This window comes from Pseudophryne corroboree, chromosome 2 (genome assembly GCF_028390025.1).
Source record: "Pseudophryne corroboree isolate aPseCor3 chromosome 2, aPseCor3.hap2, whole genome shotgun sequence".
Classification (NCBI taxonomy): domain Eukaryota; kingdom Metazoa; phylum Chordata; class Amphibia; order Anura; family Myobatrachidae; genus Pseudophryne; species Pseudophryne corroboree.
The window spans coordinates 284748891-284773542 of record NC_086445.1 but is presented as its reverse complement, the minus strand read 5'-3'; the positions used below and the strand labels follow the sequence as shown (position 1 = coordinate 284773542).

Below are 24652 nucleotides of genomic sequence, written 5' to 3'. Positions count from 1 at the left end.
TACACAGGGATCTGAGATGGTGGATTCTAGTGGGGACAAATTAATAATCTGTGAGGAGGGGGATGTACACAGTGAAAGGGGTGAGGAATCGGAGGATGAAGATGAGGTGGACATCTTGCCTCTGTAGAGCCAGTTTGTGCAAGGAGAGATTGATTGCTTCTTTTTTGGTGGGGGCCCAAACCAACCAGTCATTTCAGTCACAGTCGTGTGGCAGACCCTGTCGCTGATATGATGGGTTCGTTAAAGTGTGCATGTCCTGTTTATACAACATAAGGGTGGGTGGGAGGGCCCAAGGACAATTCCATCTTGCACCTCTTTTTTCTTTCATTTTTCTTTGCATCATGTGCTGTTTGGGGACAATTTTTTTGAAGTGCCATCCTGCCAGACACTGCAGTGCCACTCCTAGATGGGCCAGGTGTTTGTGTCGGCCACTTGTGTCGCTTAGCTTAGCCATCCAGCGACCTCGGTGCAAATTGTAGGACTAAAAATAATATTGTGAGGTGTGAGGTGTTCAGAATAGACTGGAAATGAGTGGAAATTATGGTAATTGAGGTTAATAATACTATGGGATCAAAATGACCCCCAAATTCTATGATTGAAGCTGTTTTTTAGGTTTTTTTAAAAAAAAACACCCGAATCCAAAACACACCCGAATCCGACAAAAAATTTTCGGTGAGGTTTTGCCAAAACGCGTCCGAATCCAAAACACGGCCGCGGAACCGAATCCAAAACCAAAACACAAAACCCGAAAAATGTCCGGTGCACATCACTACTAAAAACCCGGACAGATTTAAACGTTAGAAGGTGGTTAAACAAGTTTTACCTCATATTTTGCCACGGCTTTTCTGTACCTTAAGGAGGCGGCTTCCGATGCCGGGGTGCTGGCGGCCAAGGCTGCCACTACGTCCATCTTGGCTCGACGTATCCTTTGGTTGAGATCCTGGTCGGTGGATGTGGATTCTAAGAAAACCCTGGAGGTGCTTGCTTTTACGAGAGACATTCTTTTTGGCGAAGACCTCAATAAGATTGTGGCTGATCTGGCTACTGCTAAAACAGCTTGCCTACCTAGTACGGCTCCTTCCGCACAGAAGCCTTAAAGTACTTTCCCTCGGCCCTTTCATCCTCCAGGTAAAGCAAAAGGTCAGGTGTACCTGAAGCAAGCTCGTGCTTCCAAACCTGCCAAGGCCAGACCAAAGCGGGCCTGGGCTGCCCGTCAGCGTGCTTCCAAAACTGACAAGCCTGCCACATGACGGGGCGGGCCTCCCCCTGGGGGATCCCAGGGTGGGGGGCCTACTTCTAGGTTTTGCCCAGGAATGCTTGAAGACCACTTCCGATGCCTGGGTAAAGGAAGTTGTCACTCGAGGTTACGCCGTACCCTTTAAGAATCGTCCCCCTCATCGATTTTGCCTGACAGATGTCCCTTTGGACCCGGTGAAGGCAAACACTCTTCATTCGGTGGTACATTCCCTCCTGACCACAGGAGTGGTAGTACAGGTGCCTCTGATTCAGAGAGGCAAGGGGTACTATTCACCGCTGTTTCTAGTCCCGAAACCGAACGGGTCCTCGCGGCCCATTCTCAATCTCAAGTCCTTGAACAAGTATGTGAGGGTCTCCAAGTTTCGTATGGAAACTCTACGCTCTATTGTTCTGGCCTTGGAGCCTGGGGACTATATGGTCTCCCTGGACATACAGGATGCCTACATGCATATTCGTATTGCAGTGTCTCACCAGCAGTACCTGAGGTTTGCGGTGGGCAACGTTCATTACCAATTTCGGGCGTTACCTTTTGGTTTGACAATGGCTCTGCGAGTCTTCACCAAAGTCATGGCGGTAATGACGGCTGTACTCCGCCGTCAAGGGGTCAAGGTCCTACCAAACCTGGACGATTTGTTGATCCTGGCAAATTCCCCAGAACTTCTCCTGTGTCATCTAGATCTGACTGTCCAGTTCATGAAAGCCCACGGATGGCTACTCAACTGGAAGAAATCTTCCCTGGTTCCTGCTCGGAACGTGGTGCACCTGGGAGCAATATTGGACACTCACAACCAGCGGTTGTTCTTGTCTCAGGAGAAAGTCCTGAAGCTTCAGGACAGGATTCGATTCTTCCTATCTCGTCCTCAAGTGTCGATACATTCGGCAATGCAAGTGCTAGGTCTCATGGTGTTAGCTTTCGACATGGTGGAGTATGCTCAATTCCATTCTCGCCCTCTGCAGAAGTTAATTCTGACCAAGTGGGACGGCCTGCCTCACCGGATCAGATCTCACATGATCTCCTTGTCTCCGGAGGTCCGCCTGTCACTGAGCTGGTGGCTTCAGGACCATCAATTGAGCAGGGGCCGTCCCTTCTGGATATCCAACTGGGTCCTGCTGACGAGAGGTTGGGGCGCGGTGTTGGAACAACACTCCCTTCAGGGTCGGTGGACCAAGGAGGAGTCTCTACTCCCGATAAACATTCTGGAACTGCGGGCAGTGTTCAATGCACTGAACCTAGCCCAGCATTTGATACAGAGCAGACCTGTTCAAATACAATCGGACAACGCCACCACGGTGGCGTACATCAATCAAGGCGGCACTCTGAGCCGCATGGCAATGAGGGAAGTATCACGGATTCTTCAGTGGGCAGAATGCCATCTGCCGGCCATATCCGCAGTGTTCATTCTGGGGGTCCTAAACTGGGAAGCGGACTTTCTCAGTCATCAGGACGTACACGCCGGAGAGTGGAGCCTCCATCCGGAGGTGTTTCAACTTCTCGTGAACAAGTGGGGCCTTCCAGATGTGGACCTGATGCTGTCTCGACACAATCACAAGGTTCCGGTCTTCGGAGCAAGGACAAGGGATCCTCAAGCAGCGTTCGTGGACGCTCTGGCTATTCCATGGAACTTTTGGCTGCCGTACGTGTTCCCTCCGGTGTCACTCCTGCCCAGAGTAATACGAAAGTTCAAGCAAGAAGGAGGAAACCTACTTCTGATCGCTCCAGCGTGGCCCAGAAGACACTGGTTCTCAGATCTACAGGGCCTCTCGCTAGACAGTCCTCTTCTACTTACACAATGACCAGACCTCCTCGTTCAGGGCCATTGTGTTTACCAGGACTTGGCCCGACTGGCTTTGACGGCGTGGCTCTTGAAGCTTTCGTCTTGAGGGCCAAGGGTTTTTCTGAGGCGGTCGTTCAAACTATGTTGAAGGCCCATAAGCCGGCTTCTGCTCGAATTTACCATAGGGTCTGGAATGCTTACTTTACTTGGTGCGCATCTCATAATCATGACATTTTCAAGTTTAGTACGGCCAAACTGTTGGCCTTCCTACAACATGGCCTGGACTTAGGCCTTCGTCTGGCCTCCCTCAAGGTTCACATTTCTGCCTTGTCGGTTTGGTTTCAGAGAAAGATTGCTGCCCTGCCTGATGTTCATACCTTCACTCAGGGCGTGTTGCGGATTCAGCCTCCTTATGTGCCACCTGTGGCCCCTTGGGATCTGTCGGTGGTTCTGGAGGCCTTGCAAGAGTCTCCGTTTGAACCTCTTGCGTCTGCAGACCTTAAGTGGCTTTTCCTTAAGGTTTTGCTTTTGCTGGCTATCGCTTCAGCTAGAAGGGTCTCGGACTTGGGTGCCTTATCCCGTAAGTCCCCCTATCTGATTTTTCACCGTGACTGGGCAGTTCTTAGAACGGGTTATTTACCCAAGGTGGTGACTTCCTTCCACCTTAATCAGGAGATTGTGGTTACGGCCTTTAATTTTCCTGAGGTGTCATCTAAAGTGCGGTCTTTGGATGTGGTACGGGCTTTCGGTATCTGTGAAGAGAACCTCCTTCATTTGAAAATCTGATTCTCTTTTTGTCTTGTTTGGTTTTCAAAAACATGGCTGGCCTGCTAACAAGCAGACCTTGGCCAGATGGATTAGAATGGTGATTGCACATGCTTATGTACAGGCTGGTCTTCCAGCTCCAGCTACCATCAAAGCCCATTCTACTCTGTCTGTTGGACCTTCTTGGGCGGGCCGATGTGGTGCGACCCTTGAACAATTGTGCAAGGCGGCTACGTGGTCCTCAGTGAACACGTTCATAAGGTTCTATGCCTTCGATACTTCCGCCTCCCAGGATGCTTCCTTTGGACGCCGGGTTCTTGTGCCCGCTACAGTGCATCCCCTCCCATAAGGAACTGCTTTAGGACATCCCCGATGTTAATCCTTGTGGAGCCCAGTGGAGCCCAGTGTACCCCACAGCAGAAAACGAGATTTATGGTAAGAACTTACCGTTGTTAAATCTTTCTGCGAGGTACACTGGGCTCCACAAGGTGCCCACCCTGACGCACTTGGCTTCTTTGGGTTGGTATGGCATTAGCCACTGACACCCTCTCCTGTAGTGAGTGTGTGGTGTATGTGGCTACTAGCGATTGTCGTCTCTGGTACCAGCTACTGCATTGGACTGGTTAACGAAACTGAGCTCCTGTGCACGGAGGCGGGGTTATAGAGGAGGTGGCGCTGTGCATCTTGGGAACAGTCAAAGCTTTGAGCCTGTTGGTGCCTCGGATCAAGATCCTACTCTACACCCCAATGTTAATCCTTGTGGAGCCCAGTGTACCTCGCAGAAAGAGATTTAACAACGGTAAATTCTTACCATAAATCGCGTTATGCCTAATCTCCTTTCTAAAGTGATCCCCATTATCGAGCATATCACGCCCATAGTAATCAGGTTTAGCTGCGTAACGGATTGGGTGCCCTCGCTACCGCGGGGGTAGCGAGTTGAAATTATTATACCATACCCATCAGCAGCAACAGAACAGGTGTGGAAGGGGGTGAAAAGAATTGAAAACCGCCCAATGTGTTTGAAAATTCACATGTTGCATTTAAAATGTTTCAATACAGTATGCCCTACTAGTATAATAGATGACAATGGTAATCGCAATATGCATGGAAAAAGTAACAAATCAGCACTAAATCATTACTCGCTTTCAAGAGTCCTGAACTGCAAAACATCTGGGAATGAGCCCACAAAATAAACAATTAAAAAAACAAAAAAACATTTTTTATTTTTTTTAAACCAAAATAATTTTGGATAAGGTTAATTTCATGTTCTTCACCTAATTCACTCATGAAAAAAAATTACAATTTCTGAGCGTTTTTTGGGGAAAAAAATTGTCAGTTAAGTGGTTAACCGGCATTGCACTTATATGACTGACACAAAGATCAGCCAGTAGCGCCCCATTTCCTGTATCTTTCACATGACTGCAATGCTGGTTACGCTCTGCTGAGGCCTCACTGGGGCAGATACCTGAGTGGTGCTGTCAGAGGACCGGGCAGCATGTACAAAGTAATGAGCGGAGTGCCCATGAAATTAATCTTAGGGAAAACACTGCTTACACATGAAAATCTTAAATAAATATGTTTTGTATAATTACGGACGATTAAATATGCGTTTTCTCCTTCCAAGTAGCACGCCATGAAAAATGCAATAAATGCGACATGCATCCTGTTTAGAATATCTCTGAATGTGTCTGTTTAGCACTGCTAATGCAATAAAATCACAAAGTACACCACTTTTGGATTTATGTGTTATAGCAGTGTGACAAGGACGCTATTCTGAGAAGAAAGCAAGAGACGTGGTACCAGTATATAACCAAGCTGTACCTAGTGTCCCACGCAAATTTAGACAGCCATGACTGTGAAAAAAGTATACGTTCTAAGCCTTCAGTACACTAAAATCCTGTTTGTATGTGGCTGTGATGCGGAAAAGACACTAAAGAGCAAAGGTGGAAATTACAGCAGCTGTCGTATCATGCAACTCGCGCTATGTAGCGCAACATGCTAATTCAGTAAACACATATTTTAGATAATGCAGTGCTGTAGTGTATGGTGAATTTAATGTGTTTAATAGAACTTAAAATTATGTTTTTCCCCTAAACACTGGTACATCGGTTGGCACCATCGGAATTTCGGAAACATTGTGACCATCGCAACTTTCCTTTTAACAGCAGGGACAGCCACAGGTATACAGGGCGGGCTAAGGGGGGTTGACACTTCCCCAGCGGCTGCTATTGTCTTCAGCCGCTAGGTGTGGGGAGGAACTGCCATGCTGACCAATCAGCAATGATCGGCAGCATGTCAAACACTGGGGGGAGGGTGTGGGCAGGTAGAGGGACTTTCAGGTCCCTCTGAGAGCAGCAGCAGAGGGAAGTTTCACTGCAGCTGCAAACACTGTTTATCTGACTGGTCGCATCCTTAACCACTAGCTAGTGTGGTCGCATCTGATGTGACGAGGCAAGTGGTTAAGCTCTGCTGATCGCTTGCTCTGGGGGGAGCCATCTGATTGGGGTCTGATGGGGGAGGGATCTCTGATGGAAGGAAGATCTGTGTTAGGGAAGCCTGCAGTTGCCCAATATATTCAGCTACTACCAGGCGACCATGCTGAACAGAATCCTCTATTGGACTAGTGGTGATCGCTCTAAACAATAGATTGAAATAGAGAAAGATGCATTCCGGTACATATAGATCCTTGGATTCCTTCATTCCCTGTCACCCGCCACTCAACTATAACTCTTATTCTGGCATGCTGGAAAAAACTTAGGGATAGACATTCTGTTTCAACAATAGCTTCACCCTCCTCTCATTTCTATCCAACGGACAATTTCCTCTAGGCTGAGACCTACAGGGCGTTTTATGTACTGGCTAGAGGGAGGTGTGTTTTCGCGATGGACAGCTGGCAATTTCCAGGACATTGTATAAATTAATTTTGACAGATCATCTCCGGATTCCTAATTTTACTACTGCTTGGGAACATGATATTGGTCAGGAGATAGGTGAAAGGAAGTGGGAGAAGATATTTTAAGTCCCATATATATAGCTCTATTTACCTACATCAGCTTTTGACTACTGAGGTTGGTCTTCTGTAACTCTTTATATTCTCATCCCATTTGTTACAGACTATTTGTGCTTTGCTTATTACCTCCCCTGCTACCCTTCCTTACCCGGTTATCCATCCCCTCCCTTCCCATACTATAATGTTGTCAAGTCTGTTTACCATCACTGTACTGGCTTATGTCATTTGTTTTACGCTATTGTATAGTATTATACTGCCCCCACCTGGCTAAATCTTAATACCACCCAGCTGGCAAAAATTTCTGGACAGAACAAGTGTCTATACATCAGGGCTGGGGAACCTCCGCATAAGGCCCGCAAAGCCGTTTGTTCCGGCCCACCCGCGTGTGTGTCAGTCAGACACGCCACCGCTCAGTCCGGCGGCGGTGTGTCTCAGTTGTCAGTGCAGGGAGGAGTGCGCAGCTATATGTCCGGCGGCAGCGGCGGGTAGGTTCTCAAACAAGCCGCCGGTTCGTGAGCTAATCAGAGCTCGCGGACCGGCAGGAGCCACTGCTGCCGGTCCGTTAGCTCTGATTGTCTCACGAACCGGCGGCTGGTTTGAGATCCTACACGCCGCCGCCCGACATAGCCGCGCTTTACTCCCTGCCCTAACCCCTGGACAGCTGAGACACGCCAGCGCCGGATGGAGCAGCAGCCGGACGGAGTAGCAGCAGCAGAAGTGAGCAGCACAGTGGGGTGGGGGGCATGTGTGGGGGCATCTGTGTATCTGGCACTGTGGGAGCATTTGTGTATCTGGCACTGCACTGGCATTTGTGTATCTGGCACTGCACTGGCATATGTGTATCTGGCACTGCACTGGCATATGTGTATCTGGCACTGCACTGGCATATGTGTATCTGGCACTGCACTGGCATATGTGTATCTGGCACTGCACTATTGGGGGCATATGTGTATCACGTTGCATTTTAATTGGCCACACGCATTTTTTGGCACGCGCACTCAGTACCTCTAAGGGGCATAACTACTGGGGGGCAGGGTAATTTTTAAATTGATAATTTTTGCATGGCCCCAAAGGAATTTCTAAATATCCAAATGGCCCATGGTAGAATATAAGGTTCCCACCCCTGCTATACATTATAGAAAGCCAATTTGATTGTTTCAGATCAAATTATCCAAATTGCAAACCCAGTAAAATAAATAACCCAATCAAAATCTGAACAAGATAAGTACGATTTTATACCAGATTACAGGAAAATATGGTTGACCAGAGGCACTGGTCCCCATATGATATGCATTGTCAGTTGAAAGAAAGGCACATATTCAATATCTCCAACCATGAAAGATAACCAAAGTAAATATGATCCACTCCCAATGCAATTAAACTTATGTTTTTGTTATATTCTACAGATACCATTAAGGAATATACACAGTATTCAGGTTTTGCAGAACATATGGCTATGCTGGCTGCCATTTTGGTTGCTCGACCTAGCTGAAGGGTAACTCCAGGTAAAAGTTAGTATTTCCCAACTATGGGGGTCATTCCGAGTTGTTCGCTCGTTATTTTTTTCTCGCAACGGAGCGATTAGTCGCTAATGCGCATGCGCAATGTCCGCAGTGCGACTGCGCCAAGTAAATTTGCTATGCAGTTAGGAATTTTACTCACGGCATTACGAGGTTTTTTCTTCGTTCTGGTGATCGGAGTGTGATTGACAGGAAGTGGGTGTTTCTGGGCGGAAACCGGACGTTTTATGGGAGTGTGTGAAAAAACGCTACCGTTTCTGGGAAAAAATAAGATTTTACTCACCGGTAAATCTATTTCTCGTAGTCCGTAGTGGATGCTGGGAACTCCGAAAGGACCATGGGGAATAGCGGCTCCGCAGGAGACTGGGCACAACTAAAGAAAGCTTTAGGTCACCTGGTGTGCACTGGCTCCTCCCACTGTGACCCTCCTCCAAGCCTCAGTTAGGACACTGTGCCCGGACGAGCTGACATAATAAGGAAGGATTTTGAATCCCGGGTAAGACTCATACCAGCCACACCAATCACACCGTATAACTCGTGATACTATACCCAGTTAACAGTATGAAATACAACTGAGCCTCTCAACAGATGGCTCAACAAAAACCCTTTAGTTAACAATAACTATGTACAAGTATTGCAGACAATCCGCACTTGGGATGGGCGCCCAGCATCCACTACGGACTACGAGAAATAGATTTACCGGTGAGTAAAATCTTATTTTCTCTGACGTCCTAGTGGATGCTGGGAACTCCGAAAGGACCATGGGGATTATACCAAAGCTCCCAAACGGGCGGGAGAGTGCGGATGACTCTGCAGCACCGAATGAGAGAACTCAAGGTACTCCTCAGCCAGGGTATCAATTTTGTAGAATTTTGCAAACGTGTTTGCCCCTGACCAAGTAACAGCTCGGCAAAGTTGTAGAGCCGAGACCCCTCGGGCAGCCGCCCAAGATGAGCCCACCTTCCCTGTGGAATGGGCTTTCACTGATTTATGATGCGGCAGTCCAGCCGCAGAATGCGCCTGCTGAATCGTGTCACAGATCCAGCGAGCGATAGTCTGCTTAGAAGCAGGAGCACCCAGCCTGTTGGGTGCATACAGGATAAATAGCGAGTCAATTTTCTTGACTCTAGCCGTCCTGGAAACATAATTTTTCAAGGCCCTGACTACGTCCAGTAAATTGGAATCCTCCAAGTCCCTAGTAGCCGCAGGCACCACAATAGGTTGGTTCAAGTGAAAAGCTGATACCACCTTAGGGAGAAACTGGGGACGAGTCCTCAATTCTGCCCTATCCATATGGAAAATCAGATAAGGACTTTTATATGACAAAGCCGCCAATTCTGATACACGCCTGGCCGAAGCCAAGGCCAATAACATGACCACTGTCCGCGTGAGATATTTTAGATCCACGGTTTTTAGTGGTTCAAACCAATGTGATTTTAAGAAACTCAACACCACGTTGAGATCCCAAGGTGCCACTGGAGGCACAACCGGGGGCTGAATATGCAACACTCCTTTTACAATGTCTGAACTTCAGGTACTGAAGCTAATTCTTTCTGGAAGAAAATCGACAGAGCCGAGATCTGTATCTTAATGGAGCCTAATTTTAGGCCCATAGACACTCCTGCTTGTAGGAAATGCAGAAATCGACCTAGTTGAAATTCCTCTGTTGGGGCCTTTTTTGGCCTCACACCAAGCAACATATTTCCGCCATATGCGGTGATAATGTTTTGCAGTTACATCTTTCCTGGCTTGAATCAGCGTAGGAATGACTTCCTCCGGAATGCCCTTTTCCTTTAGGATCCGGCGTTCAACCGCCATGCCATCAAAACGTAGCCGCGGTAAGTCTTGGAACAGACAGGGCCCCTGCTGCAGCAGGTCCTGTCTGAGCGGCAGAGGCCATGGGTCCTCTGATATAATTTCTTGAAGTTCTGGGTACCAGGCTCTTCTTGGCCAATCCGGAACCACGAGTATCGTTCTTACTCCTCGCCTTCTTATTATTCTCAGTACCTTTGGTATGAGAGGCAGAGGGGGGAACACATAAACCGACTGGTACACCCACGGTGTTACCAGAGCGTCCACAGCTATCGCCTGAAGGTCCCTTGACCTGGCGCAATATCTTTTATAGCTTTTTGTTGAGGCGGGACGCCTTCATGTCCACCTGTGGCCTTTCCCAATGGTGTACAATCCTTTGGAAGACTTCAGGATGAAGTCCCCACTCTCTCGGGTGGAAGTTGTGTCTGCTGAGAAGATCTGCTTCCCAGTTGTCCACTCCGGGAATGAACACTGCTGACAGTGCTAACACATGATTTTCCGCCCATCGGAGAATCCTTGTGGCTTCTGCCATCGCCATCCTGCTTCTTGTGCCGCCCTGTTGGTTTACATGGGCGACTGCCGTGATGTTGTCTGATTGGATCAGGACCGGCTGGTTTTGAAGCAGAGGCCTTGCCTGACTCAGGGCATTGTAAATGGCTCTCAGTTCCAGAATATTTATGTAGGGAAGTCACCTGACTTGACCAAAGTCCCTGGAAGTTTCTTCCCTGTGTGACTGCCCCCCAGCCTCAAAGGCTGGCATCCATGGTCACTAGGACCTAGTCCTGTATGTCGAACCTGCGGCCCTCTTGAAGATGGGCACTCTGCAGCCACTACAGTAGAGATACCCTGGTCCTTGGAGACAGGGTTATCAGCCGATGCATCTGAAGATGTGATCCGGACCACTTGTCTAACAGGTCCCACTGAAAAGTTCTTGCATGGAACCTGCCGAATGGGATTGCTTCGTAGGAAGCTATCATTTTTCCCAGGACTCGCGTGCAATGATGCACCGATAACTGTTTTGGCTTCAGGAGGTCTCTGACTAGAGATGACAGCTCCTTGGCTTTCTCCTCCGGGAGAAACACTTATTTCTGGTCTGTGTCCAGAACCATCCCCAGGAACAGTAGACGAGTCGTAGGAACCAGCTGTGACTTTGGACTGTTTAGAATCCAACCGTGCTGTTGTAGCACTTTCCAAAATAGTGCTACCCCGACTAGCAACTGCTCCTTGGACCTCGCCCTTATAAGGAGATTGTCCAAGTACGGGATAATTAAAACTCCCCTTTTTCGAAGGCGTATCATCATTCCGGCCATTACCTTGGTAACACCCTCGGTGCCATGTACAGTCCAAACGGCAGAGTCTGGACTTGGTAATGGTAATCCTGTACCACAAATCTGAGGTACTCCTGGCGAGGATAGTAAATGGGGACATGCAGGTAAGCATCCTTGATGTCCCGGGATACCATGTAATCCCCCTCGTCCAGGCTTGCAATAACCGCCCTGAGCGATTCCATCTTGAACTTGAATTTTTTTATGTATGTGTTCAAGGATTTTAAATATAAAAAAGGGTCACACCGAACCATGCGGTTTCGGTACCCCAAACCGTGTGGAATAGTAACCCCGTCCTTGTTGAAGTAGGGGCACCTTAAGTATTACCTGCTGGGAATACAGCTTATTAATTGCCTCTAGCACAGCCTCCCTGCCTGAGGGAGTTGTCGGCAAGGCATATTTGAGGAAACGGCGGGGGGAAGACATCTCGAATTCCAGCTTGTACCCCTGAAATACTACTTGAATGAAACAGGGATCCACCTGTGAGCAAGCCCACTGATCGCTGAAATTTTTGAGACGGCCCCCCACCGTACCTGGCTACACCTGTGGAGCCCCCGCGTCATGCTGTGGACTCAGAGGAAGCGAGAGAAGAATTATGATTCTGGGAACAGGCTGACTGGTGCAGCTTTTTCCCTCTTCTCTTGTCTCTGTACAGAAAGGAAGCGCCTTTGACCCGCTTGCTTTTCTGAAGCCGAAAGGACTGTACCTGATAATACAGTGCTTTCTTAGTCTGTGAGGAAAACTGAGGTAAAAATATTTCTTCCCAGCTGTTGCTGCGGATACGAGGTCCCAGAGACCATCCCCAAATAATTCCTCACCCTTATAAGGCAGAATCTCTATGCGCCTTTTAAAGTCAGCATCACCTGTCCAGTGACAGGTCTCTAATACCCTCCTGACAGAATGGACATTACATTCATTTTGGATGCCAGCCGGCAAAATATCCCTCTGTGCATCCCTCATATATAAGACGACGTCTTTAATATGTTCTCATGTTAGCAAACTAGTATGTTTGACAGGGTCACCGACCACGCTGCAGCAGCACGCTCTGCAGGTTTCAGTTTAGTACCTGAGTGTGTAAATACAGACTTCAGGATAGCCTCCCTATTTTGACAACCGTGTGAGCGCCTTATCCACCCTAGGGGATATCTCCCAGCGTAACTTATCCTCTGGCGGGAAAAGGTACGCCATCAGTAACTTTTTAGAAATTACCAGTTTCTTATCAGGGGGAACCCACGCTTTTCACACAATTCATCTTTGGGGAGACAGAGAGAGAGTATGCCAGCACACACCAGAGCGCTATATAATGTGGGGATTAACACTATAACTGAGTGAATTTTCCCCCATAGCTGCTTGTATATACAATATTGCGCCTAAATTTAGTGCCCCCCCTCTCTTTTTAACCCTTTGAGCCTGAAAACTACAGGGGAGAGCCTGGGGAGCTTTCTTCCAGCTGCACTGTGAAGAGAAAATGGCGCCAGTGTGTCTGAGGGAGATAGCTCCGCCTCTTTTCCGCAGCCTATTCTCCCGCTTTTTTCTGGATTCTGGCAGGGGTATTTACCACATATATAGCCTCTGGGGCTATATATTGTGGTATTTTTGCCAGCCAAGGTGTTTTTATTGCTGCTCAGGGCGCCCCCCCCAAGCGCCCTGCACCCTCAGTGACCGGAGTGTGAAGTGTGTATGAGGAGCAATGGCGCACAGCTGCAGTGCTGTGCGCTACCTTGGTGAAGACTGATGTCTTCTGCCGCCGCTTTTACGGACCTCTTCTTGCTTCTGGCTCTGTAAGGGGGACGGCGGCGCGGCTCCGGGACCGAACACCAAGGCTGGGCCTGCGGTCGATCCCTCTGGAGCTAATGGTGTCCAGTAGCCTAAGAAGCCCAAGCTGGCTGCAAGCAGGCAGGTTCGCTTCTTCTCCCCTTAGTCCCTCGCTGCAGTGAGCCTGTTGCCAGCAGGTCTCACTGAAAATAAAAAACCTAATTCTATACTTTCTTTCTAGAGGCTCAGGAGAGCCCCTAGTGTGCATCCAACCTCGGCCGGGCACAAGATCTAACTAAGGCTTGGAGGAGGGTCATAGTGGGAGGAGCCAGTGCACACCAGGTGACCTAAAGCTTTCTTTAGTTGTGCCCAGTCTCCTGCGGAGCCGCTATTCCCCATGGTCCTTTCGGAGTTCCCAGCATCCACTAGGACGTCAGAGAAACGCGGGAGTGGCTGGAGAAACGGAGGAGTGTCTGGGCGAACGCTGGGTGTGTTTGTGACGTCAAACCAGGAACGACAAGCACTGAACTGATCGCAGATGCCGAGTAAGTCTGGAGCTACTCAGAAACTGCACAGAGCAGTCTTTTCGCAATATTGCGAATCTTTCGTTCGCAATTTTGAGAAGCTAAGATTCACTCCCAGTAGGCGGCGGCTTAGCGTGTGCAAAGCTGCTAAAAGCAGCTAGCGAGCGAACAACTCGGAATGAGGGCCTATGGGCCTAAATCAGACCTGATCGCAGCAGCAAAATTGTTCTCTAATGGGCAAAATCGTGCGCACTGCAGGTGGGGCAAATGTAACATGTGAGAGAGAGTTAGGGTGTGTACACACAGTGAGATTTTTTCTTTCGATTTTGACTATATAGTCAAAATCACAAGAAAAGTTAGTGCAAATCGCAAGGTGTTATGCCACTTGCGATCCCGATTCGATCCCGATGAGCGGTCCCGCCAGGTCGATATCACAAGAAAAGATAGACTGTGCAGGCAAGTCAATCCTTGATAGATCGGTGTACTATCTAGTTCATCTCACATGTCAATTAAATCTCACATAAGACAAAATCGTAAGAACACATAGTCCATATCTCAAGAAAAGTTAGTCAAAATCAGTGGTGCTGGGCTCCGGGGAGTTCAGGGGAAATCACAAAGTGAAAATCGGGCATAGCAAGGCTCTCACCATTGTACACACCCTTAGATTTGGGTGGGGTGTGCTTAAACTGAAATCTAAATTGATAGTAAAAAGAAAGCAGCCAGGGTTTACTCTGCACAGAAACATAATAACCCACCAAAATCTAACTCTCTCTGCACGTTATATCTGCCCCCCCTGCAGTGCACATGGTTTTGCCCATTAGAGAAGAATTTTGCTGCTGCAATCAGGTCTGAATTAAGCCCTATGGTCCATCCAATTAGCAAAACTGTAGGAGACATATGTCAGATAAAACTGTGAGTTGGGAAAACCATCTCCTGCCAGAGCAGCAACGCTTCCACAATGTTGGCAAATAGGATAAGTCAAGTAATGTTCATACATTGCTTTGTTAGTAACTAACCTGGACACGGCTCCTTCCAATCAGTGGTTGTGATAGAAACTGACATACAGCCAATTTGGGGGGGAAAGGATATATTCAATTACAGGAGAATAAACATCCGACGTAAAAAACGTCAGCATTTTGCGATTTTTCCCGATGTTTATCCTGTTCCTGCATTATTATTATTTTTTTTTGGGGGGGGGGGGGGTGGCGATTCGATTTGGCTGCCCGATAAAAAAAAATTCTCCCCCTGAACACACACATGAAACCTTTGTGTTTTCAGGAGAAACAGCCCCGCTTTTGGTTGGCCTGCGCCAGCTTATGTGGCAAACTGAATTCTCCCCTTTAACTGTTCCCATATGTCTTAGGACAAGTGCAATGGATTCATGACATGGAAGGATGGAGGTGGGTAGATATTACATATGAACTGAAATTAAAATATTAGAATTAGTCTCCAATGACACACTCACCTGATTGTCTGCGCAGAGGACATTGTGTCATTCTGAATGGTGCAACTTAAGCCTTGTTCAGGAATAGCCTGTCCAGGCATTAAATGGACTGTCCGAAAGAGTTGAGTAGGGTGAGGTTGAGTGGAATGAGTCACTGTTCTCAACATATCTGATGGCAACAAGGACAACTGTTGCTTGTTAGGCTCCACTAGTTCTTTCACTTTTGAAGATTTGGGTGACTTGAGGACAGTGGCTGAGCTACTTCTCTGTCCAGCATTTGGAGACCCTTTAGATGCTCTTGCTGGATTTCGATAAGGAGTAGAAACTGGAGAGTGCAAAGGAACATCTGATGACAAACTTCCAGAATATTCTGCAGAGCTTGAGTCATCCTCATCAATGTATATAAGATCCTTTGGCATTTCTTTGAACTGATAGACAAGACGTTGGCCTTCTACTTTAGCTAAAATACCTCTTTGGTAATAGTACCTATAAAACAGATAAAGGTTAGCATCCAGTTATTTTCATCTACCCTGGATCATAACAGCGGGTCATTCATGCAATTCTGGCTTTTGACTAACATAACATCTTGGGGTAGAAGTCCATGGGGTTGTAAGGTCGCCCACACCTTCTCCATTAAATCTCATTGGTATGGAGTATAACCTTGAAAAATGCAATGAGCTTAATGAAGGGTTATATATACTTGCAGCATACATTAATAAATATGGGCTGAGCAGCTTGCTGCCTAGTCTCCTGAAAAGTGATGGAATTAAAAGTTATTGTCTCATGTATGCCTAAATTACTTTGTCATTTCATAGAGTAAAGCACACATACTATACTGTAAAAAGAGATAAGTTATTGTTTATTCTCCAAAGATATTTTAATAGGGCCTGGACATATTTGCTGGTACCACCTTACAAAACATAATAAATAACTGGATTATACTTATATTTCAAACTAACTGCTTTCTTGAATTAGCATCACACACATCTTCAATCTTCTAATCAGTCATTCAGCCAATTTAAATGGGGAAAAGTAGTCATTCTGCTGTTTTGGTATCATCATGTGCACCACACTGAACATGGACCAGAGAAAGCAAAGGAGAGAGTTGTCTGAGGTTAGAAAGAAAATTATAGACAAGCACGTTAAAGATAAAGGCTATAAGACCATGTCCAAGCAACTTGAAGTTCTGGTGAACAGTTGCAAATATTATTTTTAGTTTAAAGTCCATGGGGCTGTAGCCAACCTCTGGAAGCGGCTGCAAGAGGAAAATCGACCCCAGATTAAACAGAAGGGTAGTGAAAGTGGTTTAAAAAAAAAAAAAAAAAAAAAAAGGCGCCAAGGAAAACCTCCAAAGAGACACAATCTGAACTCCGAGGTCAATGCAAGTCAGTGTCTGATCATATCATCTGACTATTTTTGAGGGACAGCGGGCTCCATGGAATAAGACCCAGGAGGACTCCAAGTTGGAATTTTCTAAAATGCATATTGACACGGCTATTGGGAGAATGTCCTTTGGAGAGAGGAGTCAAAATGTAATCTTTTTCACAAGGCACATTAGCTCTATGTTACCAGATGAAAAAATTAAACTGTAAAAGTAAAGAACACCATACATACTGTGAAACATGGAGGAGGCTTGGTTATGTTTTGGGGTGCTTAGCTGTATCTGGCACGCGGTACCAGGTTATGGGTCCTCCAACAGGATAATGACCCGAAACACACAGCTAAGGCACACAAGAATGGATATGAAGAGAATATTGGACTATGAGCCCTGATCTAAATCCTATGGAACATCTGTGGAAAGAGCTGAAACATGCAGCCTGGAGAATCCTATGGAACATCTATGGAAAGAGCTGAAACATGCAGCCTGGAGAATCCTATGGAACATCTATGGAAAGAGCTGAAACATGCAGCCTGGAGAATGCACCTATCATACCTGAGACAGCTGGAGCAGTTTGCTCAGGAAGAGTGGGCCAAACTACCTGCTGACTATTGAGAGCTAAAGAAATCACTTGACTGCAATGACTGCCTTTGAAGATTGTGACTCAATAATAATGTAAAGAGTCCCATAATTTTTGTCCATGCCATTTTAATGTGTTTCATTATTTAGAATATTCTGCTGAATAAAAATCTAAATATATAGCTGTGTATGTATGTATAGCATGTATGTGCAATATGTGTGTGTGTACGTATGTATATATGCACAATGTGTGTGTGTGTGTGTGTGTGTGTGTGTGTATATATATATATATATATATATATATATACATACATACATACATACATACATACAGGTTGAGTATCCCTTATCCAAAATGCTTGGGACCAGAGGTACTTTGGATATCGGATTTTTCCGTATTTTGGAATAATTGCATACCATAATGAGATATCATGGTGATGGGACCTAAATATAAGCACAGAATGTATTTATGTTTCATATACACCTTATACACACAGCCTGAAGGTCATTTTAGCCAATATTTTTTATAACTTTGTGCATTAAACAAAGTGTGTATACATTCACACAATTCATTTATGTTTCATATACACCTTATACACACAGCCTGAAGGTCATTTAATACAATATTTTTAATAATTTTGTGTATTAAACAAAGTTTGTGTACATTGAGCCATCAAAAAACAAAGGTTTCACTATCACACTCTCACTCAAAAAAGTCCGTATTTCTGAATATTTGGCTATGGGATACTCAACCTGTATATATATATATATATATATATATATATAGTGTACAATGGGCCTAATTCAGACCTGATCGCAGCAGCAAATTAGTTCTCTAATTATTATTCTTATTATTCTTTATTTATCTGGTGCCACAAGGGTTCCGCAGCGCCCAATTACAGAGTACATATGCATATAATCAAAACAGGAAAACAGCAACTTACAGTGGACGACAATATAGGACAAGTACAGGGTAAATAAACATAGCTACATCAGCAGATTACACTGGAATAAGTATCAGGTGGCAGAAGACTGCTGGATTTGGTGCAGTTGAAGATTATTAAAGTAAGTAAAAGGATAAGCACATGAGGGAAGAGGGCCCTACTCGTGAGAGCTTACATTCTAAAGGGGAGGGGTAGACAGAGAGGGGTGACACAGACAGGGTACACAGAGAATGTGGAACAGAGGGTTAGGATGAGATTTGGTTGGGTCTTGAGAGCCCGTTTGAAGTTTTGTAGAGAGGTGGAGAGTCTGAGGGGGAGAGGTAGGGAATTCCAGAGAAATGGAGCAGCACGTGAAAAATCTTGGAGGCAGGAGTGGGAGGAAGTAATCAGTAGGCAGGAGAGTCGGCGTGGGCAAAACCATGGTGGTCATTCCGATTTGTTCACTAGCTGCATTTGTTCGCTGTGCAGCGATGAGGCAAAAAAACGGCACTTCTGCGCATTTGGCGCAATGCGCACACATGACGTACTATTACAACAAACTATGCAGTTTATCACGGTCTTGCAAAGCTTTTCAGTCGCACTGCTGGCCGCAGAGTGATTGACAAGGGCGTCTCTGGGTGTCAACTGACCGTTTTCAGGGATTGTTCGAAAAAACGCAGGCGTGCCAGGAAAAACGCAGGCGTGGCTGGGTGAACGCAGGGCGTGTTTGTGACGTCAAAACAGGAACTGAACAGTCTGAAGTCATCGCAAGCGCTGAGTAGGTATTGAGCTACTTTAAAAATGCACAAAAAAACTTTGCCGCCGCTCTGCGATCCTTTCGTTCGCACTTCTGCAAAGCTAAAAAACACTCCCAGTGGGAGGCGGCATAGCATTTGCACGGATGCTAAAAACTGCTAGCGAGCAAACAACTCGGAATGACCACCTATGTGCACTGCAAGGGGGGGGGGGGGGCAGATATAACATGTGATATAACAGTTTAAACACACCCCACCCAAATCTAACGCTCTCTGCACATGTTGTATCTGCCCCCCCTGCAGTGCACATGGTTTTGCCCTACAGAGAACAAATTTGCTGCTACGATCAGGTCTGAATTAGGCCCAATACAGATGGAGCCGTGCTCATTTGAGGCGGCTCCATCACAGGCGTGCACGACCGACGTGACTAGGCGATCCGTCTGCCTAGTCACGCCGGGAGTGCACAGAGACGCTCTCCCATTCTAGTGAATGGGGCATGTCTTAGTTACAGGCGCGTGCACCCGCCCGGACACTCCTGTAGTCGCTGGGCGCGCCCAGGCACAGATAGAGCCACGACTGGCGTGGCTCCATCTGTATGTGCGTGTTTTGTGTAATACAGGATTTGGCCCACAGTACTTTTAATCCATCACTTTAATGAAATCTAAAATGTATAACATTAAAGACACTAGAGTAGGTAAATGACTCTACAGCAGACTCCACATCTAATTAGATTTATCTTCACATATTTCTTCTATAAAGAATTTGGAGCTGCCAGCCTAGTCAGCTAGTGCTGTCTGTATAGAGGACAGGGGAAGACACATGTATTACTCTTTGCTCTGTATCAGTGTACCTGAGTGCCCTGCCCATTGTTTCATAGTTCATGTCAGGCTTGTTCTTGTGCTTCCCCCAAAGCTTAGAAACTGCCTTGGAATCCACCAGCTTGAAGATCCCTTTCTCTCTTTGCGTCCATTTAATGTACTTCGGACATGTAGCCTTGTCTTGTAGCAAAGCCAGCAAAAATTCCCAAAGGTAAATGGTATTACCTGAAAAACAAAGCAGTCACGTAAGTATAGATGAGTCCTTATACACTGTGGCTTTAGTCGCTCTCAGTACACTCAAAATGTGCATCTTATTCGCATAAATAAAGCTGCAAAAGGCAAAACGTATCCGCTATATTGCACTGATCAATTTAATACAAGGACGTTTGTACATCTGTCTGCAAATGAGTTGGAAACTGTAAATGACCTGCTATGATGTAGTAGCTGCTGCCTTTTCACACGATAACAACTTTGTACGTCTTTGAAACCAACTCCTGTGCAGTTAATTTCGTAGCCCAGTGTTCCTAGTATACTTTGAGCGGTGTTTCTCTGCATCTTGGATATGCATAAGATGCAAAATGTAAAGAAAAGAAGACTGTACACCACACCTCTCGGGACGGCGCAGGCGTGCCAGGCATATAGAGGCTAGGTGTATGAGGACACATCTGTACAGGAACAAATTCCCCACATTGTGTCACCTGGAACATACTGCCTGGCATGTTCAGACAACCGGTAGAAGAGAATGAAAGGATTGTAGCTGAACAAAGGTCTGTGTCCTTTCTACTAAATCTGACATGTCAGCAGTGAGGTACTACTGTTACCAGCAAAACCTTGCGTCAGTTCTACCGATGTCTGTTGTTAGAGGGTGCAGCAGCATGGACAGGAGCAGCCTGGGAAGAATTACAGCACTGGCTTTGTCCCTTTTCTCTTTATATAGTTTTGACTATTAATCAGTGCAAATGAGGGATGGCACTATATGAACATGCATCTATAACCTCTCCACCAGCAAAGAACCATGTTCCACCTTGGGAAGGGTTACCATTAATATGCACAAGTTAATGACATAATGATTTTCCTAAATAAAAGGAAAAACAAGGAGCATTACGTAACTAAATTATTCCTTTAGCAAATGGAGCTGTCACTACAATCCAGAAAAGACAGGTCAGTGTTATTAACCCTCAACTACACCCACAAGTGCCAATAAACGGATGAAACCCAGAAAATAAGAGACAGAGAAAATGTCATTAATAATACAGAACAAGAGAACGGGCCTGCTGCCAGGGGAACCGCATTACCTTTTCCATCTTTGCTTTTCTTCCTCACAGATATATTTGGGGTAGTGGTGGGAGACTCGGGACGAGCAGGTCTTTGTTTTCTCCCTAAAAAAAATAGTTTTGGAAATAAATAGGAGTTGATTCATCTAAAACTGAGATGTGTACAGTACTCAGGCAGGGGATGCGGATGTCAGGGAACGGTCACATTGGAGAATACAGCAGGTAATTCCCACAATACCTTTTTTTCTTTTAGGTTGCTCATCGAGATGCGATTCTGGTAGATCTGGATACATGTTATGGATCTCCATCACTTCTGGAATTCCATCCACAGTGACAGACACATGTGTGATTGGGGCACCCATCAGCTCATCCTCAGATGTACAGAAAATGTTAGCTTAAAAAACAAAGCAGAAACAAATGTCAGTAGTGACTAGTGAATAGGAATTCCATATTATTTTTCTGTGCTAACCCTGCAGAATTAATCATTTATCACAAATGGATCCAAGTAGTCACCAGTTTCATATACTGAGCAGTGTCTGCCACTTAAATGCAAACACTGCTCAGTGTAAATGCATATTGGAAAGATCAATTGGCTAACAACAATGATTATGAAGAGATACAGCATGCCCTAATAACAATGTTAACCTGTGAATACCAATGCCATATAAATGTGTTTTTTAAAGACTGTGGTGTCAGAAACTGGACACATTTGTTCCTGGTCCCGTTGCTGCTCCTGAGGCGGGTATGGGAGTGTTGGGAGTGTATGCAGGATTTCATCCGCTCCTCCTGCATCCAGCATAATGGTGGTGCAAATGAGCACGGACAGCGATGATAATGAGCTCACAAGCGGATGTTTAGGGGTGGTGCAGCCGCACAGTTCAGACTGACATTGGACTACATGCAGAAATCTGCAGCTACTCAAGCACGCAATGCGGTCCACATGCATGAGACTCTGGGTCAGGTCTACTATGTGCACATAATCACTGATCTCTGTACAAAAAGCAACACCTTGTTCCCCTTCTTGCCTCCGACGTTGGCACAGATTATGGAGGGAACATTTTCATTTTTCTGGACTTTATTATAAAGGAAAACATTTTCATGGCCTAATCCACTACAGTGTTTGGAGGGTAGCGCTTCATCCCTCATCATTTAGGAACTCCTGTCATTCTCTAAGTCATCTTCTACATTTTTTAACGAAGCCCACCCAGAGCCACCTACAGATGTGTCCTCATACATCCAGCGCGAGATGCCTGGCGTGAGTGAGCCACAAAGTCCTGTGCAGCTCTGCTAATGTTGGATGTCTTTGTTTGCCAAAAATGCATGTTATTCGCAACGCAATGCAGATAGGATGCACGAGGAGACTGTGCTGAATAATTTGATATGTGACAGTTGTATATTGTATGTGATTGAGTCTGTATTCGGAGCAGAACAGAAATTGTATTGGAAAAAAGCTGCAGCTGCTACATTGTAGCACTTCGTGTACAGATTCAGGGACTCAGTCGCGCACAAGATACAAATGTCATATCAAATTATTCAGCACAGCCTCCTCGTGCCTCTTCTAATTGCATTGTGACTAAGATGCATTTTCGGCAAAAAAAGAAGCTTGACACTAGAAGATTCCCATGCGACCTAGAGTGCCAAGAGGGGCTGTTTGCCGTGACAGCAGCAAAGATGTATGAGGACACATCTGTACAATGGCCCTCATTCCGAGTTGATCGGTCGCAAGGCGAATTTAGCAGAGTTACACACGCTAAGCCTACGCCTACTGGGAGTGAATCTTAGCTTCTTAAAATTGCGACCGATGTATTCGCAATATTGCGATTACTAACTACTTAGCAGTTTCAGAGTAGCTCCAGACTTACTCTGCCTGTGCGATCAGTTCAGTGCTTGTCGTTCCTGGTTGACGTCACAAACACACCCAGCGTTCGCCCAGGCACTCCCACCGTTTCTCCGGCCACTCCTGCGTTTTTTCCGGAAACGGTAGCGTTTTCAGCCACACGCCCCTGAAACGCCGTGTTTCCGCCCAGTAACACCCATTTCCTGTCAATCACATTACGTTCGCCGGAGCGATGAAAAAGCCGTGAGTAAAATTACTTTCTACATAGCAAAGTTACTTGGCGCAGTCGCAGTGCGAACATTGCGCATGCGTACTAAGCGGATTTTCATTGCGATGCGATGAAAAATACCGAGCGAAAAACTCGGAATGAGGGCCAATGTTCTGCAGCCCCCAAAATAGTACAGTCTGCAGGAAAGGTAATAGCTAGACACACTGTGTTATAGTAGAGGGCCAATAAAATAGTTGCGGCATAGAGGTTATACGTACAGAGTCCATAATAAGCACATAGCCACTAACAGGGTAGTCCTAGCAATCTAGTATTTGCCTCGTGAAATTATTAAGTGCGGAAATATATAGTAAGAGGAAGTATGATAGACACCCCAGTTATGCCATGGATGTTCCCCAGTGCAATAATCACAGCCATAGTGTCTGATTCTGAGTTGCACGCTATGTAGATGTCAGAAGCGGTTGGGTGATATTTTTCCTATTATGCATGTATCTAGCCACACAGCACATGTCCTTGCACAGTTGCGACTGAGATGCACAGTCTTGTGAATGTCTTGAAAATGTATTGGGCTGTCCTGGGCAGTGACTGGAAGGTGGCTTAGCGGACACACGGAGATGGCACGTCTTATGTGTGCGCTATGGGACTGTCGCAGACAGGTCACTGCAGTGGCTGCGTATACAGATGCTTAACCACTCGCGTTGGAGGCCATACTCTGACAGAGACTCTGCACCTAGCATGGGGCTGGTGCAGAATTTGATTGTGTGACCAATGGTTGCGTCTAAAGATGCACAAAGTGGGTGTCTCAGTCCTTGCACCGTCATACGCACGCTTGTGCACCAGGACAGATACTAGCATTTGCCTATAGTCACAGATGTGACACAGCAAACGACGATAAAGCAGTGGCATCAACCTCAATGGCTCTACTTTTCTCTAAGAGGCAATTTTCTGAACAGAATACAAACAAATCCTGCAGACATCTCAGGTAGGATTACATTTAAAATGTCCAATCGAGTAGAAGTAAACTTGAAGACAATCGAGCCCTTAATGAGCCAATGTTGATTAGAACAAAAAAAAGTAGGTCTGAAGACAGAGGTCTACTTTGGAAAGTAAAATTGCAGACCAAGACCAGTAATGGGCATAATAATATAGACTACTGATCTCTATGGGAAATGGACTGTTAGTAGCGTTCGAGATGCACTTGCACTTATAGCGGAAGCTTGTACAGACTGTATATGCTGATACAATTATTCATTTCTGGGAATACTTTATGAATCCACGTGCATCAGCCTAGACATATACATGAGAGTAAGGTCTGATCAGAGCTACATGCCAGGCCGCTCTCAGAGTAGTCTCCCTATTCCAGTAACCACATAAAAATGTTGTTTTATATAGATGGGAGTTTGATACCAAACAATTTATAATGCTATATACTGTACATAGTTTAATGTGTATTCTGCATAACATGTCACTGGTGGATGCTCCGTATCCCAGAGTGACTCTGCATACAGAACAGACAGTGCTAGGAGAAACACGCATCATCGCAACGTTACCTAGTTTTTTCTCATCCAGCAAGCCATCAGGAGAGTCCATATTAAGAAGTGCTTCTGCTGCTTCAATGGTTTCCATGGTCTCATCTCCATTCTCACAGGATGCTTCCACTGAAAGATTATTTTTT

General features: G+C 46.0%; 1 protein-coding gene across 4 annotated transcripts in view; it reads right to left on the bottom strand.

The window, feature by feature from the left end:
* Positions 1-24652, bottom strand: part of ELF1 (E74 like ETS transcription factor 1) — a 293243-nt gene that overhangs the window by 10943 nt on the left and 257648 nt on the right. For all 4 annotated transcript variants that reach the window (XM_063952879.1, XM_063952880.1, XM_063952881.1 and 1 more), the window contains exons 4-8: positions 24528-24635; positions 21153-21308; positions 20936-21019; positions 19673-19865; positions 15209-15673 (exon numbers count right to left, since the gene is read on the bottom strand). In XM_063952879.1, the coding sequence (XP_063808949.1) occupies positions 15209-15673; positions 19673-19865; positions 20936-21019; positions 21153-21308; positions 24528-24635 (1006 nt within the window). The remainder of the gene's footprint in view (positions 1-15208; positions 15674-19672; positions 19866-20935; positions 21020-21152; positions 21309-24527; positions 24636-24652) is intronic.